The sequence below is a fragment of the Diabrotica virgifera genome, chromosome 6 (assembly GCF_917563875.1).
Source record: "Diabrotica virgifera virgifera chromosome 6, PGI_DIABVI_V3a".
NCBI classification, from domain to species: Eukaryota; Metazoa; Arthropoda; class Insecta; order Coleoptera; family Chrysomelidae; genus Diabrotica; species Diabrotica virgifera.
In genome coordinates this window covers 110,045,935-110,065,751 of record NC_065448.1, presented here as the reverse complement: position 1 = coordinate 110,065,751, position 19,817 = coordinate 110,045,935, and the positions used below count along the sequence as shown (strand labels likewise).

The window sequence follows — 19,817 nt, the reverse complement described above, 5'->3', positions numbered from 1 at the left end:
TATCGAAAACCTTCACTTTTCACCCTCCGAAACTCTGGAGCCGTTGATTTTATAACAATTATGTATAGCACCTTTTTTGTTTTAAATTTTATGTAGAATATTTTTGTATGAAACACTGTATACGCTAAAGCATAGTTTTAGAAATTTTGACGACAACCGTAAAAAAAACTACCAATTTACCGACATCTCCCCCCAAACCGGACACTTAAAATGGTGTAACTTTTTACTGAACAATGTGTGGACCATGTAGAACAATTTGGTGTCGGAGGAAAACTTCTACTTTGGATGTCTGGGTTAGGCCTTTTTTTGACCAAATATACTATTATACCTCCGTAACTTTGGAACCGTTTATTTTAGAATAATTATGCATAGGACCTTTTTTATTTGAAATTTAATATAGAACATTTTTTATAAAAGATTATTCATGCTAAACTGTATAGTTTTATAAATATTGACGGAAAACCTAAAAAACTACTAATTTACCGATTTCTCCCCCTCTCCTCCCCAAACCCGACGCTTAAAATTGTGTGCCTTTTTTCTGCACATTATGTGGACCATATAGAACAATTTGGTGTTGGAGGATAACTTTCACTTTGGATGTCTGGGTTATGCCATTTTTTGGATCATTTGTATCATACTATCGGGTCTAACCTTAATTTAGACCGCCGCCCGTTCTGTTTTAAAAATCTCCTATTCTCTCCTTAAAATATATTTTTTAGATTCTTTTGAACATTCTAAATAAAATATGTGTTTTGTTATTTTTCGAAAAAGTTAACAGTTTTAAAGTTAAAAGCGATTTAAAATTCGAAAAATTCGAAAATACGCATTGTCGGATTTTAAATCGCTTATAACTTTAAAACTGTTAACTTTTGAGAAAAATGACAAGAAACCTATTTTATTTAGAATGTCCGAAAGAATCTAAAAAATATATTTTTCGGAGAAGAACAGGAGAATTTTGAAAATAGTGCACGCCGCACCGGCAAAAACAATCGGATGGACACGCATAATAATAATTAACAATTAAATAACAACGGTGTAAATTGAGGTTAGACCCGATCATTCTGCAGAATCTTAAAAATGAATGTTTAAACTAGAATTTAAGTACTTTGCAACCTCACAAATACTAATTTCAATATGAGTTTTTAAGTATTGAAAATGCGTATTTTAGCATTTTTACGATTTTAAATCGCCTATACTCAAAAACTATCAATTTTTGACAAAAATCACAAGATACCTTTCTTGTTTAGAATGACCCAAAAAACCAAAAAAATATGGTTCGGGTCAAAAAGGTGATCTTTTGTATTTGTTTAAAAAAATTGTTTAAACAATTTCTGCCCAAAAATTCCGCCCGGCATCCTACAGATTTGTTTAAAGGGGACATTTTTGAATAGGAATCCACAAAGAAACCGAATCAGAAATTTTTTCAGACGGGAGCGGTCTCACCACATGGGCTAATTCAATTTTCCTGTGAATAAAAAAACAATAAAATAAATTTTCTTGATTTTAGTTTCAAATATAATAACCATAACTGACTTTTATCATCTGGTTTACAGAAGATGTTTGGCCTGGAAGATATCTAAATCTTATAGAGAGAGCAATAATTAAGCTATCTAGCATACGATACCATTCCGAAAAGCTGAATAAAGTTAAATAAATTTTAGAAAAACAAAATTATTCACCAGAATTTTACAACCGTCTAATTTAAATAAAAGTTGCATTGTCAAAAATCAAGCTAATGCCAATACCAATCCAAAGCGTACCCAAATTATACCTAACATTAACAATAGTAATGTAACCAGCTCTAACAAATACTACATACCCCTACCATACGTTAATGAATTCTCCGAACAAATGTTGAAAATGTTTGCAAAATATGACATCAATGTTGTATATAAATTGTCTAAAATGTCCGGAAAATATTTTCAAAAATTTAAACCCAATATTGATTTGCAGCAGAAGGCAACCACGGAGGAAGCTACAACTAACCTAACTGAAAAAATGGAACAGTAATAATGGTAGGGGAGCAAAGTACCTATGCTAAATGTGCAGTCACTCGAGCGCTTTGGGGACCTATTGGGTTGTGAAGTGTAGGTCCTAAAACCAAAAAAAGTTAAGTAAACTTTTCCATTTTAGTGGGGACTTTCCATTTTTAATTTAATTTTCCATTTCCAACAACCGTTTTTTTTTAGATTATAGCGCCATCTATCCATAATTCGAAAAATGTCTCAAATAAAAATTACTTATTTTTACGTAAGGAATCCAAATATGCAATAAAAATGGGGACTCCCATTTAAGGTTTTAAAGTAACCCCCCACCCCACCTCCGTGGGGGTCGTGTTTTGTGCCATTTGATAGATTTTTCAAAAATATTGAATAAGTGTATTTTTCAGTTTTTCGATCAGATGTTCATTTCGCGACATGTCGCGGGATTCGTATTTAAAATATTAAATTTACCCCCCACCCCTCTCCGTGGGAAGTCGTGTTTTTTATCATTCAATAGATTTTTAAAAAATATATATATGATCTTTAGACCTTCTACCCTCCCGGGTGTAGGTATTAACGTGTGCTCTGTTAACAGTGCACAAATCTCTTCCATTGCTTCCTGTCCTGTGCCATCGCTTTTGCTTCATTCCATAATATTCCTTTTTTTTCAAGAATCCTTGCCATCACTCCGTTCCATGTCTCTCTCGGTCTTCCTCTACTTCTTTTCCTCTGCACCTTCATTTCCCATATCTTTTTAACTGGTACTTCTTTTGGTTTAACAAGATTTTTAAAAAATATTGAGTACATATTTTTTAGTTTTGCGATCTGTCATTCATGTCGCGAAATATTCGCAGATTTTTTATATATACACTGTTTTGCATGTAGTTAACTTACCTTATCTTAATCTGACGATTTCAAGTTTTTCTAAGATTGGATTATTTTCGGCTCCCCCTTAACGAACTCCCTTGCATTAAGAGCCAATATATGATACAAATACATTTTCAGGGTACAAGGTTTCTTCCCGTGTAATAATCTGATGCGCTCGAGTAACTGCAAAAATCCACCGCTTAGGCTCCCCTACCATAATGTTAGATAGAATGAAAAGTTAATGGCTAAACGACAATTTGGTTATATTGCTCCTGAGAAATGCACCGTTACTATCAATTACAGCAGAGTAACTCGCCAAAGCTATTTAATTTTTCTATAGCACAGTTGACCAGCATGCGGAATGTGTAGAAAAATGTCAAAAGTGTATTAGAACAGGGCATTAAGAACTAAAAACACCGGAATAAATCGATGTTTAATTGTGTTCGATATGATGCCAGGAAAAAATTATACAGGGTGCGCCAAACCTCTGGTCTTCTTTGATTACGGCTAAACTATGAGATATACAAAAAAATGTTTAACGAAACTAATGTGTATCAAAGAGGTCTATAATTTAAAATTATTTTCAATTATACAGAGTGAGTCAGAATGACGGTATGAACCAAAGTTGTATTTTTTGAAATGGAACACCATGTATATTAAATCATTTTTGAATATATTATTTAAAAATATGAAAAATTTGTATAAGGTCTTATAGGCCTAAAGTTAATAATTTTCGAAATATTTACATTTTTATTGAGAAAAATGGTAATATTTATAGGGTTGTGGATTATGTTTCCAAGGAAATAAAAATTTAGGTGATAGGTTAAAGTTTTTAAAATATAGTGTTATTTTTAAATAATTTAATATTTTTTACTTTTAGCCATAAAATATACAGTGTGATCACTATTTGCAAATACAAAATTTTCTCATTTTTTTTAAATGGGGCACCCTGTATATTAGTTTTGCGTTTGGTAGTAAATATTACAACCTTTCTTTTGGTATAAGGTTGTATGTACCTAGCATGTTTCGTTTTGTAGATATTTAAAAAAAAAACTATAGATTTTACGTTTTTGCGGATTATTTATTTAAAAATTTTTTTGCAAAAAAAATAATTATAATCTGGTTTTAGAAACATACACTAAAATATAAAATATGAAAATTAAAACGTAATTAAAGATTAAAATAAATCGTATGCTAGTACAATTCATTTGAATTTAATAACTTTAAATTATTTTACAAAAAATATTTTACCATATTAATGAATACATAAATTAGTTACTAAATTAAATAAACAACCAAATTTTAAATCAATCCTAGTAATTCTTCTACCGCAGCAACTTTCCTATACCAAATTAATTGTTAGTTATATTGTATTTACGAGTAAGATCAGTTAATAACTTTTTAATTTACCTACATCTTGAGAACGTATAAAGTATGCTTTGAAACAAATGAACGTTATGGAAGTATATTAAGAAATAAATAGTATCTATGTACCTGCCTACTCGTGTCACAAAATCTGGTAATAATTTCTAATGGTTTCGCCCAAAACAAATGTCATATCCAAAAATGTTTCGGTTAAAAAATTAAAATTTAAAATAAAAAAAAATTGTTACAAAAATTTCAACTACAAAAGTATTCCCAGTTTTTGTGACACCAGTAAATACTATTTATATTAATAAATAATTTGGATGATACATTTAACATTCATTTGTTTCAAAGCATACTTTATAATAATTTTTATATTCTCAAGATGTATGTAACTAAATTTAAAAGGTAAATTAAAAGTTTAACTAAATACAATTTAACTAACAATTAATTTGGTACAGGAAAGTTGCTGTAGTAGAAAAATTACTACGGTTGATTTAAAATTTGGTTGTTTATTTAATTTAGTAACTAATTTATGCATTCATTAATATGGTAAAATATTTTTTGTAAAATAATTTAAAGTTATTAAATTCAATGAATTGTACTAGCATACGATTTATTTTAATCTTTAATTACGTTTTTATCTTCATATTTTATATTTTAGTGTATGTTTCTAAAACCAGATTATAATTATTTTTTTTGCAAAAAATTTTTAAATAAAAAATCCGCAAACACGTAAAATCTATAGTTTTTTTTTAAATATCTACAAAACGAAACATGCTAGGTACATACAACCTTATACCAAAAGAAAGGTTGTAATATTTACTACAAAACGCAAAAGTAATATACAGGGTGTCCCGTTTAAAAAAAATGAGAAAATTTTGTATTTGCAAATAGTGATCACACTGTATATTTTATGGCTAAAAGTAAAAAATATTAAATTATTTAAAAATAACACTATATTTTAAAAACTTTGACCTATCACCCAAATTTTTATTTCCTTGGAAAGATAATCCACAACCCTATAAATATTACCATTTTTCTCAATAAAAATGTAAATATTTCGAAAATTATTAACTTTAGACGTATAAGACCTTTTACAAATTTTTCATATTTTTAAATAATATATTCAAAAATGATTTAATATATAGGGTGTTCCATTTAAAAAAATACAACTTTGGTTCATACCGTCGTTCTGACTCACCCTGTATAATTGAAAATAATTTTAAATTATAGACCTCTTTGATACACATTAGTTTTGTTATAAACATTTTTTTGTATATCTCATAGTTTAGCCGTAATCAACGAAGACCAGAGGTTTGGCGCACCCTGTATAATATAAAAATGGGTCCTAACTGTCCTATTGATATTTTTCCAGTCATTATACCCATCGATAGTTAGAAGAACAATAATATTCGTGGAAATTTACAAACCTATCAATAAACTAAACACCGCTACAGTTATTCAACAGGAGCGATTTCCTGAACATATTTCATCAATAATTGGTACGTTAGTTAAGAGAAGTAGTACAGCAGGACAAATTGTAACAAATTTACTGTTTCTTTGGAAAATAAAGTCACAATTTTAGTTTGAAAGTAATTTATTGACGTTTCGACTTCAACGTCGGGAGCCGTTATTGAAAAATGAAATTATTTTAAATTGTCCCAAAGAAAACAGTAAATTACATAATTATGCCACAGCGAAATAAATAGATTCAGAACTTTGTATATTTATTGGAAAAAAGTTTTGCACAGTATGCAGCTAAAATTTAAATTTTTATCGCAGCCTACTGTGACTCCACAAACAGACTAAATTTTAGATATTTTGCTGGGTGTTAGAGATATCGGAAAAAGATATTTGAAAAAGTTCGTCTCAAATAACAAACTGCATGACAAAATTCGCACTTTAGTTTTTTATTTGTAGTTAGGGTCAGGGCCCTAAAACTTAAAATTGGCTCGGGTACATTAAATGCTTAAAGATGCATCTCAGGACAGCTGAGATGAATGTTAGGGTAATCCCTACAAATACTGAAAAAACTAAAAAAATTTGTTATACAATTGGACATGTATGGTTATACAGTATGTCCCTGTAAGTTGTATCCATATGGAAAACTTTTTTATTATTAATTTTACGAAAAAAAGTTATTCTTCATAAAAAGCTCTGCATGGTCCAAAACCCGAGATTCAACCATCAGATATCAAATTTTATGAATATTGTACCAGGTATGTCAAAAAGTTTGAATTTCACTCAAGAGTAAAGTAGCTTTATGTTTCACAATATTAAAAATTGCTATTATGAAAAGTTGTTTGGAATTAAAAACTATATTCTACTATGCAATTACATCCTTCAAATTGAAAAAAAAAATTTTTTTGAAAAATTATGGATAACTAACATTATTTTTAGTTATTTCAATTCTGATAACTATTTTATTATTAATTTTACGAAAAAAAGTGATTCCTAATAAACAGTTCTAGGTGGTCTAAAACCTAAAATATAACCATCTTATAACAAATATTAACAATTTTATACGAGGTATGTCAAAAAAGGTAAATTTAGAGCAAAAGTGAGTACCTACCTTTATAGTTCAGAATATTTCAATTAGAAGGATGTAATTACATACTGAAACATAGTTTTTATTTCTAAATAACTTTTTATAATAACAATTTTCGATATTGTGAAAAATAAAGATATTTTACTATTGAGCAAAATTCATATTTTTTGACATATCTCTTATAAAATTGATAAAATTTAAAATTAGATGGTTGTATTTTAGTTTTTACGCCATGCAGAACTTTTTATTAAGAATCACTTTTTTTCGTAAACTTAATAATAAAAGAGTTATCAGATTTGAAATAACAGAAAATAATGTAAGTTATCCATAATTTTTCAAAAAAAATCAATTAGAAGGATATAATTGCATATTAGAACATAGTTTTTAATTCCAAACAACTTTTCATAATAGCAATTTCCAATATTACGAAAAATAAAGCTACTTTACTCTTGAGTGAAATTCAAACTTTTTGACATACCTCGTATAATATTCATATAATTTGATATTTGATATTTGAATCTTAGGTTTTGAACCATGCAGAACTTTTTATAAAGAATAACTTGTTTTCGTAAAATAAATAATAAAAAAGTTTTCCATATGGATACAACTTACAGGGACATACTTAATAAGATTTGGAAGTACTTTTTCAAATAACTTTTTCCGATATAATTTTTCCGACATCTCTAACGCGAAGCAAAATCTAGGAAATTTACTCTGTTCGGGGATTGGCAATAGGCCGCGATCAAAATTTAAATTTCAGTTGAGTATCTTAAAAATGTGAACCTTCAACCTGTATGACTGTGCAAAACTTCAAATCTGTATTTATTTTGATAGCTGGAATATAGAGCTGTCTTCATCTTAAATGCGACACACTCTATTTAAACACATCACAGAGGACTTTAATCAAATCACAGAGGACAATCACATAGAAAAAGAGGTCTCAGCAAGAATAGCTGCGGGAAATAGAGCATTATACTCCCTATCATCATTATTAAGATCTAAGCTGCTGAAAAGACAATCTAAATTAAGACTGTACATGTCAATTATTCGCCCAGTTGTTACATATGGGAGTGAAACATGGACTCTACATCAGCGAGAAATAAATAAATTGCTGATATTTGAAAGGAAAGTCCTCAGAATGATATTTGGTCCTCAAAGAGATGAATTGACAGGAGAGTGGAGAAGGCGCCGCAATGCTGAATTGGTGACTCTATATGGTACTGAAAACATCGTCAGACATATAAAAGCTAATCGGATAAGATGGGCAGGTCATGTAGTAAGATCAGAGGAAGACAGAGTGCTAAAGACAGTGTTCTTCGAGAGACCAGACGGTAGAAGATCAGTGGGCCGTCCCAGAAAAAGATGGAGGGATGATGTTGAAACCGATCTATCTAGGATTGGGGTACAACAATGGCAAATCGAAGCGCAAGATCGCAGACGATGGAGGGCCATAGTGGATGCGGCGAAGACTCACCCCGAGTTGTAAAGCCAGTCAAGAAGTCAAGAAGAAGTATTTAAACAATGATTTTTACATAAATTTTATTTATTGTTAAATATTTCTATTAAATAATTAATTCGTTTAAAAAAGTTATTATTATTATTATTATTATTAAATCATTTTTAGGGGCCCAAAAATTGTGTAGTGCCTCGGGCCTGATTTAAAGTAAAATACGCTCTGCTACGGCCCTCTATTTTGCCTTTAAGGATCAGTTGTAATATTTTATATCGATTTTCCCTCACTACCTATATATCCCAAATTAGACATTTTCCGGTGTTTAAGTCTTTAGCAGTTCTCTATTTTTGTTGACCCTCCTCCTCCCAAATTTTGATACTCGGAGGTTTTGGGCTCGCTGAATATGATGACATCATCAGATCCGACACAGGGAGCATCTGGTGCCCAGGGTTACGGCTAAGGCACGTCATCTGGAGTTTTCGGCACTAAATTTATACAAACAGATTATTCGAGGGTGTTTGGGGTCGTTAAACATGAATACGCCATCATAATGGACACCTAAAGCTTCTGGCGCCCAGGGTTACTGCTAAGGCACGTCATCTTCTGGAGTTTCGAGTGTTTTCTGCACTAAATTGATGCAAACAGATTACTTGAGTTATTTTTGTGGTTGCTAACACTAATATGACATCAAAACTTACTTCCTGAGCACCTGGTGCTCAGGGATGCAGTTAAGGCGTGTCATCTTTTGGGGTTTTGAGGGTTTAAGGCACTAAATTGATGTACACAGATACAGAAACAGAACAGTAAACCCCTAAAACCTCCGAGTACTATGCACAAATTAAGTGCCGGAAAGCCTCGAAATTTCAGATGACATGCATAGCAGTTACCCTGTATACACAGTGCTCCGAGGGCTAGTTCTGATGCTATATTCGTGGTCAGCAACCCCAAAAACCCCCCGTGTAATCTATTTGCATGAATTTAGTGCCAATAAACCTCGATACTTCAAAATATGACGGCCTCAGCCGTGACCCTGGGCACCAAGTGCTCTAATGGTTGGTTCTGATGACGTATTCGTGTTCAGCGACCCCAAAAACACCCGAGTAATCTGTTTCATCAGTTTAGTGTCAAAAACCTTCGAATCTCCAGACGATATGGCTTAGCAGTAGCCTTGGCCACCAGGTGCACCGGGGAATCGGTTATAATGGCTTATTTCCAATTACTTAATTCCTTAACTGCAACTATGCATTTCCACCCATTTTTCTTTTGTAGACATTTTTCCTGACGTCATCCCGAATAAAATGCAAAAAGTTGCAAGTCGATAGGTTTTGTGTTTAAACATTGATTTATTTTTTCCTATGTGCCCTGGTCTATATAGATTACTAGGTTCAACTAAATTCTGCTGTCTATTTCTGATGAATAGATAACAAAGCTAAACTCAGAGTATATAACAGGATAGTAAATCCGATAAGGACATATGGGGCGGAAATGTGGATTGTAATAACGAAGTATGAATCAATGATAAACGCGACCGAGATGAAATAAGTGAGAATAATAGCGGGAGTTACGGAGTTTGAAAGATTCAGAAATGGAGATATGAGGAGAGAACTGGAACAAGAACCGATAATAAGAAAGATCGAAAAAAAAAATAATTGAGCTGGTTTGACCACATAGAACGATTGGAGCAAAAGAAACTAACAAAGAAAGTACATGAAGCCAAATTGGGAGACAAAAGAAAAAAGGGAAGGTCGAGGAAAACATGGATGGACCAGATCCACGATGTAGGTGAAAGGAGAGACACGAATATAAAAGATATGAAGAAACTGGTTGCAGATAGAAGCGCATGGGAGGAATGGATAAGAGGCGGAACCCGACATTTGACGAACTAAAATCTACTAAAGATTATGAGAAAGAAGAAGATTGAATTTTAAGTTGATTTGCAATATCGGAGATTTTCACTTAATATCACTTATTTATTTTGTTACGTATTTTATGTAAAATATACCTACCTTGTACATACAATATTAAAATAAAAATTAATAAAACAAATAAATGAATCAAATGTTACCTATTGTTTCATCGACATTATTTTGACTACAAATGACAATAATGTCTTTTTCCTTAATTCCTCTAGCACTCATTTCTAATGCCAGTTTGATACTTCTTTCTTTGACCGTACCTCTGGTCTCGGTTCTAGTTGTGTTAATATCTACCTTTAACAAAATAGTTAAGCATTTCTAATTTAAGCAAGATTTAAATTTATTTATTTCATCAAAACATCACAGAAATGATTATAATTAATTCGAATAAAACTAGTTTGCTGTTTGGCCTTGGTCTACCCTGTCAAGATAGTGTAGAAACATGGCGCTACATGCTCTGTAGCGCTACAGAGTAGCTTCCACTGATTACCCGTAAATACAAGTGCCATTCCAGACGAGCGGCAGTATTAAAATTTTCCCGTCAAAAATACTAAATTGCATAAATATTGCCACCAGAAAATAGCTTCAGAACAATATGAGTTAGTTAAGTATCAGGAGGATGGTGCCTCACCGCTTAAGGCAACACTTTTCTCTGCATCCCCTGGGCACGATTGTGTTACACCTCGGAATTAGGCAGCGTAGTAGTTAAACAAAATGAAAGTGTGTGTCAGTTGTGTGATGAGCCTGTGGTTTGCCAATTAACCGTGGTTAGTGGTTGCTTGTGTCTGTATGTGAGTATGTGTGTCTGTGCCAGGTTCAATTGACAACCAAGAACAGTACCAGCGCCCAGCTATTGTGCACCGGGTGGGCGCCGGACGCCGCAGCTGGACGCTAAAAGGCGTCGCAACTGAGGCGAGTAGTTGCGACGCCTTCGCCTTCAGCAGTTGCATTTCACCCTCCAACTTCCCTACGGCTACTCTAACCTCTAAAGTTAATCTCGTCCACCCCAGCATTGTGGCCGGAGGTCGACGGCGGAGACCCACGCAAAGTGCGGGGGCTTGGCCGTCGGACTCCGATCACAAATATCTTCTCGAGGACATCCTCGATATCCCTACTGCAAGTAGCCGACATGTCTCACCCCATCAAAGTACCTTTTCCTACCACACATCCTTTCCAAATCCCGCGTAACAGGGGAGGCAGCAGTTACGCGGAAGCACCAAGCAGCCTGTGAGCACAGACTGCTACTGCATCCGGAGGCAACCATGAAAAAGCCTAGAGGAGTAAACCTCAATAAAAAAATCCCCATTATCACGGTGGAAGGTATCGTGCCAAAGATATGAGAGATGCGAGGGTTAGAGCATCATAAAAGATCCCTTCGGGATACCTGGAGACCTCCCGAAGTAATACAGCCTTAACGTGGTAAGAGGGTACTGCTGCGTCGGACGAATAGCACGTCCCGACTCGTGGGAATTCATATGAATCCACCAAACAAAAAAAGCAAAGAGGAAATACGAAGACGACTAAACGCAAACGAACAAGGATAACGCTACAGATAAAAACGTGAATAGGGAAGAACAGTCGCTAGACGGCAACGTAGACGAAGAAAAGCAGAGAAAATTCGAATTGGAACTATTGAATTGGCATAGCCAGCAGCCAAAAATGAACAGGTCGGGTGCCCAAAAACACTCGACACTGGTAGGGGAAGCGATTCTAGGAGAAATAAATAAGGAAGAAGAAGAAAAAGAGGATGGAGACAAAGGAGAGGAAGATTCCTCGGCAGAAATTTTAGAGAATGCGGAGACAGAAGCCGAAGAAAAAAAGAAAGCCAAGGGGAAGCAGGATGGCAGGATATAAAAGAAAGCATCCTGGCAACTTTCCTGTTCGATGAGGGGGAAAGAATCGAAATGCGACAAGTAAAAAAGGTAGGGGATACTCTGGAGATTATCGAGAAATTTAAGAAGGAGAAATTAGAAGAGAGTAAGAAATACTCTGAAGAAACGGATAAAGAGAGGGTCAAGAGGAAGATAAGGGAGATGCTCGATATCCTAAACATGGATGGATCCATAGAAGAAGAAAGGATTAGAATGAAGAAGCTAATGGGGGAAATAAACACTATTCAAATAAAACCAGCCAAATCCAAGTGTCAAAAGGGGAGGAAGAAGAGATAAAATGCGAGGAATGTCAATTAAAGATAGAACAAGAAAGTCAGAGGAAAGAGACAGAAAAAATAATAGGAATCCTAAACAAAGGGATAGACTCAAACGCCTTTAGCCAAATCTACAAAAAGAAATTGAAAGAAAAGGTCTTTGAAAAAACGAAGTGGGAACTGGGGGGACTACAGGAAACAGTAGAAAAGAAGGAATGCCTAATATTAACGAAAAAAGAAACAAAAGAGGGGGGTATAGAAAGTGCAATAAGAACATATAGGGAGGACGTCTTTGAACTCATAGAGGGATGCAAAGAGGGGGACATCGAGTACATCGAGAATGCTAAGAGAAGCTCTATGGCTAGTCAAAAAAATCAGTGGTACAGATTGTAACGGTGACACGTTACGGAATTAGTTTTGAACTTTTTAATTATTTTTATAATTTATTTTCTGTTGATTTCTTTTAAATTTCTCGAAGTTTCTCGTAAATAACCATTTACCTGACGTCACATTTTGGCGTCTACGGAACATACTTGTTGAATCGTTCCTTGACGTTTAATTCGTGTTCCGTGGTCGTTTGACGTTCTCCTCTTTGAAGGAGAGAGGATTGAAAGACACTTGGCTGCTGGCTGTCTCGGCGAATGGCGGTTGATAATTTCAACTAAATTACTTATATTCAACATCTCCAGTTTAATTTTAAAGTGAAAAGTAGTTATTACCAATTGTTGTCTGGAATAAGGACTGAAGTACCATCAATGGAATCTCGATAAAAATCACCCGGTAAAAAGTCTATTATTTTTTGTCAAAAAGTCATTAATTTTACTTAATTCATTATAGTATTTTCTCTTAGTCAGGCTTGTGCCTATTTATTTAAATTATTAGTAATATTTTTCGGGTTTTAATTTTAGTTGTACGTAGCAAGCGTACTATAACCATTTGGTAGTCTCATGGAAGTTGTACCCTATGTATAAATAAGAGGTATATAGTTTTGTACATACATATAACAGGACTGTTGTTATATTGTATATCATGTTTAACGATAACTTTTGTCATGTTAGAGTCACATTATATCGCCGCCGCCTACGAAAAGTATAACTCCGAAAAATGCCGGTAAGAGTAGGACTTTCAGTGAACGCCGAGAAAAACATTATTTTCGATTATATGATTGTGAAAATTATAATCCCTAATAAAGTGTTAGCGAAAAAATTTATTTTTTGAGGAGTATCAGCAAAAACATAATTTCTGTTTGTGGACCCACGAAAATTATAATTACTAAAAGTTGTCAGAAATAATTGTTTTCGTCGGCAGAAACAGCAACAGAAACGGAAATAATTGTTTTCGTCGGCATATATTATGAACTAATTTTTTTCGTTATAAATATTTTGGGAGTTCTTCGCGGGCACGCATATAAAAAAGAATTGTATCGCCAACACTTATCAAAGGGTTATTATTTTCACTGGAAATGTATTAGGAATCACATTAATCATTGCGTACCAGCGATGTGCATTGTTTAACTCAGAGATTGTCAAAAATCTAGTAGTTATCTTTAATAAAGGGTTATTTATTTTGCATATCATTTGTTCTTATTTCTTTATATTTACATTTACTTATATATTTAATATATTAATATTTGACAGCAGTGTAAGATACCTGGGTGAGTGATCTAAGATCATTTTCTTGGCGCCCATGATTTGTTAGTGTTATTTAAATTGTTCTTCTTTGGCAATTATTTTCCTTTATTCATTTTCAGTGCATTATGCTTATTTTAGTATTTACCTTTTCTAGTCATCATCATTATCTACTTTGAGCTACCGTCTTCGACAGGCATGCAAAATTGGCCAAATCCATCCTTGAGTGTCAAGTAGTCATCCTCTTGCATCTCTAGCTAGCTCAACTCTATTCAGTTTTCATCTGTCCCTTCATACTTCATTTGTTCATCACTCCTTTCATCAAATCAGTTTCTCCTCCATAATACTACTGCAAAGTATTCTATATTACTTCGGCTTCTCCAACGAGAAGCTATTTTCTGTTTATTTTCATTTTAGTTCCCCTTTAGTTATACATTAGTTTCTTCTCTTTTTTGTTACAAGATACGTCACAAAAATAAAGAGACACGGGATGTATGAGATGGCCGAGAAGGTCATCAAGCAGATAAAAGAAGGGGAGAGGCAACCGGAAACGGTTAAAGTAATCGTCAACAATGAGATCAAAAAAGAAGACGAATATTACGTGGGAAATTATAGTAAGAGGAAAAGAAATGGATAGAGAGGTGAGAAACGAACAAGATGAAGCCCTCCTAATTAAAACGGGAGAAAAAAGTACACCGACGTATTAAAAGAAATGAATAAAAATATAGATATCGGGAAGATAGGAATAAAAGTGGACAGACTAAAAAAACCGAAGGGGGAGATATCCTCGTCAAATTAAAAGGGAAGGGAGCCGCGGAGAAATTAAAAAAAACAGATGGATACGAGAATGTCTGGTATGAACATGGTCATATGCAAAAAAGAAAATGATTTTACGATAACAGGGTTGGACCCTGGAGTAACAGAGAAGATATTACATAGCGCCATAAAAGCCTACACGGGTATCCCTACAGACGAATTTGATATAAAAACGTTAAGAACTAATAGGAACGGGGAACAGGTGGCTACTATAGCCTTCTTCATGGTGCCTATCCGTTACGGATGTTGGACACTAACATGGCTACTCTGACTTTGTTGACTGCTGTCCTGAAAAGTCCAGTAGTGGTTAAGTTAAACCATTTTCGCAAGTTATGCAGCCAGGATATTCTTCTTCGTCCTGGACCTCTTTTCCCATGCATTTTACCTTGAAGTATGGTCCGAAGTAGGTCATATCGTTGTTCATTGCGCATTATATGGCCCAGGTATTCCAGTTTGCGACGTTTTATGGTTACGACTACTTCGCGCTCTTTACCCATTCTATGTAGAACTTCTTCGTTGGTAACTCTGTCTATCCAGGAAATCCTCAACATGCGTCTATAGCACCACATCTCAAATGCTTCGAGTCTCTTCAGTGATGCTTCAGTTAAGGTCCATGACTCCACGCCATATAAAAGAACGGAGAATACGTAGCATTTTAGTAAACGAACTTTTATTTCCAATTTTATATCGTGGCTGTTAAAGATTCTTTTTGACGAAAGCTGATCTTGCCTTCCCGATCCTTATCTTGATTTCCGTCGATTGGTCTCACTGTTCATTTAGACAAGGCGAAAACGGCGGGTTCGAAGGGAAAAATATTCCCATGAGATTTTTTTGCATAATCACATTCGTGAGACATCCCAGAATAAGGTTCAAGAAGTCGCCCAAGTGAAAAGTGGGCCAATTTTTTTTTTAACAATTTTTTTTTAATCAAATTGCAAGAATCAATATTTCTGGCCCGAACAATTTTTTTCTTTACTTTTTTGGGCCATTCTGGACAAAAAAGGTCTCTTAAAATTTTTCTCTAAAGTTGATCGTTTTCGACTTATAAGCAATTTAAAATTGAAAAAAACGAAAAATGGCGATTTTCAAGGCTTAATAACTCGGTTAAAAGTTATTATTATGAAAGTCAATATATGACTAAATCAAAGTTTGAAGCCCCCCCTACAAGATCCTGAAGAAATTTTTGTCATTATTTTATTACTAAGCTGTTATTTTTAAGTAATAATAATAAGCGCAATGCACGTGTGCGAGGCTGTAAATGCTGAGTGCGAGAGAGAAGCTATTCCAGCAGTCCAATTGTGCATCTTACTCGCACTCACATTTACAGCAGCGTCAATACGATACAACCACTCATTGTTATTAATTAAAAATAACAGCTTAGTAGTAAATTAATGACACAGATTTCTTCAGGATCATGTAACGGCGACTTTAAACTTTGATTTAGTCACTTCTGACTTTCAAAATAATAATTTTTGACCGAGTTATTAAGCCTTAAAAATGGCCATTTTCGCGTTTTTCAAATTTTAACTTGCTTATAACTCGAAAAAGATCAACTTTAGAGAAAAATTATAAGAGACCTTTTTTGTCCAGAATGGTCCAAAAAACATAAAAAAATTAGTCCGGGCCAAAATATTGATTTTTGCAATTTGATTAAAAAAAAATTGTTAAAAAAAAATTGGCCCACTTTTCTCGTGGGCGACTTCTTGAACCTTATTCTGGGATGTCTCACGAATGTGATTATGCAAAAATATCTCATGGGAATATTTTTCCCAACGAACCCGCCGTTTCCGCGTTGTCTAATTTACGTTTGCACCCGAATAACAAAAGTTAGTGATTTGTGTTATAGGTTGTTGGTTAACTAGTAATTGACCAGGTGGTATCCTATTTTTGCTTATAACCATGTATTTGGTTTTTTTGATGTTAAAATCAAGCCCAAACCTGCTACTTACTTCTGCCACCCTGGAGACAAGTGTCTGCAGACCTTCAAGACTGTCTGCAAAAATGACAGTATCATCAGCGTATCTTATGTTGTTCAATCGTTCTCCGTTTATAAGTATTCCCTCGTCTATGTCCGTTAGCGATAGGTTCATAATGTGCTCTGAATATGTATTGAACAATAATGGGGACAATATACATCCCTGTCGCATAACTCTTTTTATCTTTATGTCGTCTGTTAACTGATCCCCTGCTCTAACAGCTGCAGTTTGTTCGTAATAGATACTGTTTATTATACGGAGATCTCTGCTGTTAGTCCAGGGCGCACCTGTTTTGAGATGGACGTTGAGAGGTGACTCAAATTTTTTTGCAGAAATTGTTTGAAAATAAATCAAATAATAATATTTGAGTTATCCTCCCTCTCAAAAAGGTCCGGAACATTGTTTAAATAATCAAAATGTCAAAAAGTGAAGGAAAAATTCGATTTTTATCTTCGTTTTTTGATTATAACTTTAAAAGTATTCATTTTCGAGAAAAGTTGTACTGACATAAAAGTTGCATAATTAAATTTTCTGCAATATAGAATTGGTTAAAAATTTAAAAAATAGTCACCCTAGTTGCAAAATGGCAATAATTGCGAAAAAAACCATACAAAAACAAGTATTGGCATTTTACGTTTTTCAACCATTTATGCTACACTTAGGACCTTCATATTTCACCCAGAAAAACTTTATGATACAGTAAAACAATACTGTAAATTTCATTAAGATTGGTTCAATAGATTCTGCAAAATAAATTTTGCAATCCAGCTTTCGCAAAAAAAATTCATTTTTCAAAATGTTACAGGACTGAAAATAAAGCAGACAGCAAGTTGAATTTTTTTGCTTATAGAAGTGTACTGTACCTTTCATTTGCAATTTTCAAAATTAAAATCGATTAATTACCACGGCGTCAGAAAATTTTTGAAATAAACAATAATTTTTGGTGCTACGCGCAGGACAGCGGTGTTCGATTCACACAAGTTGATTTCCACCAAAATTTCTTCCAATCTTTATCTAATATATTATTTTCTTACTCTATATTTTGTTGTATTTTAATATTTTAATTCCACAAAAATCAAACTAATTTTATTATTGTTTGTGAAATATTGTTTAAACAATTGCATATGTTTAAAAATAATAAACTTTTATTATTTAAGTTAAAATATATTAACAAAGAAACTTTTTGCTAATAAAAGTGTTATTTCAAAGGATAGAGTATGTGTTTTTATTTTGCAATAAACAATTTATTTATTTACATCGAAATGTAATAAAAATTAAAATGTATCAATCATTATCAAAGGTCATTGGAATGCCCAATCAAAACAAACTATCCGCTGTCCTGCGCGTAGCACCAATAATTAAGGTTTATTTAAAAAAATTCCTGACGCCGTGGTGTTAATCGATTTTAATTTTGCAGAATTGCAAATAAAAGGTACAGTACACTTCTATACGCAGAAAAATTTTCAACTTGCTATCTGCTTTATTTTCAGTCCTGTAACATTTTGAAAAAATGATTTTTTTTTTTACGAAAGCTGGATTGCAAAATTTATTTTGCAAAATCTATTGAACCGATCTTAATGAAATATACAGTATTATTTTACTGTATCATATAGTTTTTCAGGGTGAAATATGAAGGTCCTAAGTGGTTGAAAAACGTATAATGCGAATACTTGTTTTTGTATGTTTTTTTCACAATTATTGCTATTTTGCAACAAGGGTGACTATTTTTTAAATTTTTAGCTAATTATATATTGTAGGAAATTTAATTACGCAACTTTTATGTTAGTACAACTTTTCTCGAAAATGAATACTTTTAAAGTTATAATCAAAAAACCAAGAAAAAGATCGAATTTTTCCTTAATTTTTTGACATTTTGATTATTTAAACAATGTTCCGGACCTTTTTGAGAGGGAGGATATCTCAAATATTATAATTTGATTTATTTTCAAGCAATTTCTGCAAAAAAATTTGAGTCACCTCTCATCGTCCAAATGTACTAATATTTTTACAGATGCGCCCTGGTCTATGTCTAGACCAATTGAATTTAATATTTTCATCAGTTCGTCATGTTTTATTCTATCGAACGCTTTCTGGTAATCAACAAAACACACATATCACAATTCACGTAGCTACATCTTTGAAAGAGAACTTGTATTGCAAAAAGTGCCTCTCGAGTACCCAATGCATCCCTGAAGCCGAATTGTGTGTTTGTCATGTGTTCTTCACACTTTTTATATATTCTTTTATGTATAATTTTTAAAAAAGTTTTCAGGAGATGGCTCATAAGGCTTATTATTCGATAATCTTCACATTTTTTGGCATCGGGTTTTTTAGGGATTGATATAAAAGTTGATCTTAGCCACTGTTGGGGTATTTTTCCACTTTGGTATATATTGTTGAAGATCAAGGGAAGTCTTTTTACTTCGTCTTTATCCATAATTTTCAAAAATTCTGAGTCTGGTCCTGCGGCTTTTCCCTCCTTATTGTTGTTTATAGCAGCTTTTACTTCCGCTTCGAGAATAGGTGGTCCGGTATCGCCATTTTTATTTTGTGTAATGGTCAGATTCCTATCGTCTTCAAACGTTGTTGTCACATGGTTCATCCATGTTGTTTTTGTTTCTTCAATATCAACTATTGGATTTCCTTGAGCGTCTGTTAAGTGTCCCGGCCTTTTTGATTTAAAGATGCCTGCTGCTTTTTTGATCTTTTTGTGGAGGTTGAAGGAATCGTGTTTACGTTCCAATATCTCGATTTCTTCACACTGTTTTTCCAGATTTCTGTTTTTAGCTTCTCTGACAGCTTTTTTATCTCTTTGTCTAGAAACTGATATGCAACGTAGTCTTTTCGCTTGTATTCTCTTCTTCTGTCCATCATCTGTAATATACCGTCGGTCATCCATGGTTTTTTCGTCTTTTCGGTCGCAGGTGTTGGTCTAATATTTCCTTCCCAATGTTTTCTAAGTGGTTTATTTCTGTGTCAACATCATTAACTACTTCTGACTTAGATATGTTGTTCTTCAGATATTCCCGTACTTCTTGCTTTATGTCATCATCTCTTAGTTGTTTGAGATCGTATCTTATAGGATTAGGTTTGTGGATTTTTTTAAATTTCACTTAC

At 33.4% G+C, this 19,817-nt stretch overlaps 1 protein-coding gene across 4 annotated transcripts in view; it reads right to left on the bottom strand.

Moving 5' to 3' along the window:
• LOC114327938 (luciferin 4-monooxygenase-like) overlaps positions 1–19,817 on the bottom strand; it is a 141,113-nt gene that overhangs the window by 92,076 nt on the left and 29,220 nt on the right. For 3 of the 4 annotated variants that reach the window (XM_028276657.2, XM_028276654.2, XM_028276658.2), the window contains exon 2: positions 10,284–10,428. In XM_028276657.2, coding sequence (XP_028132458.2) covers positions 10,284–10,428 — 145 coding nt within the window. The remainder of the gene's footprint in view (positions 1–10,283; positions 10,429–19,817) is intronic. The other variant, XM_050652771.1, reaches the window with a different exon arrangement.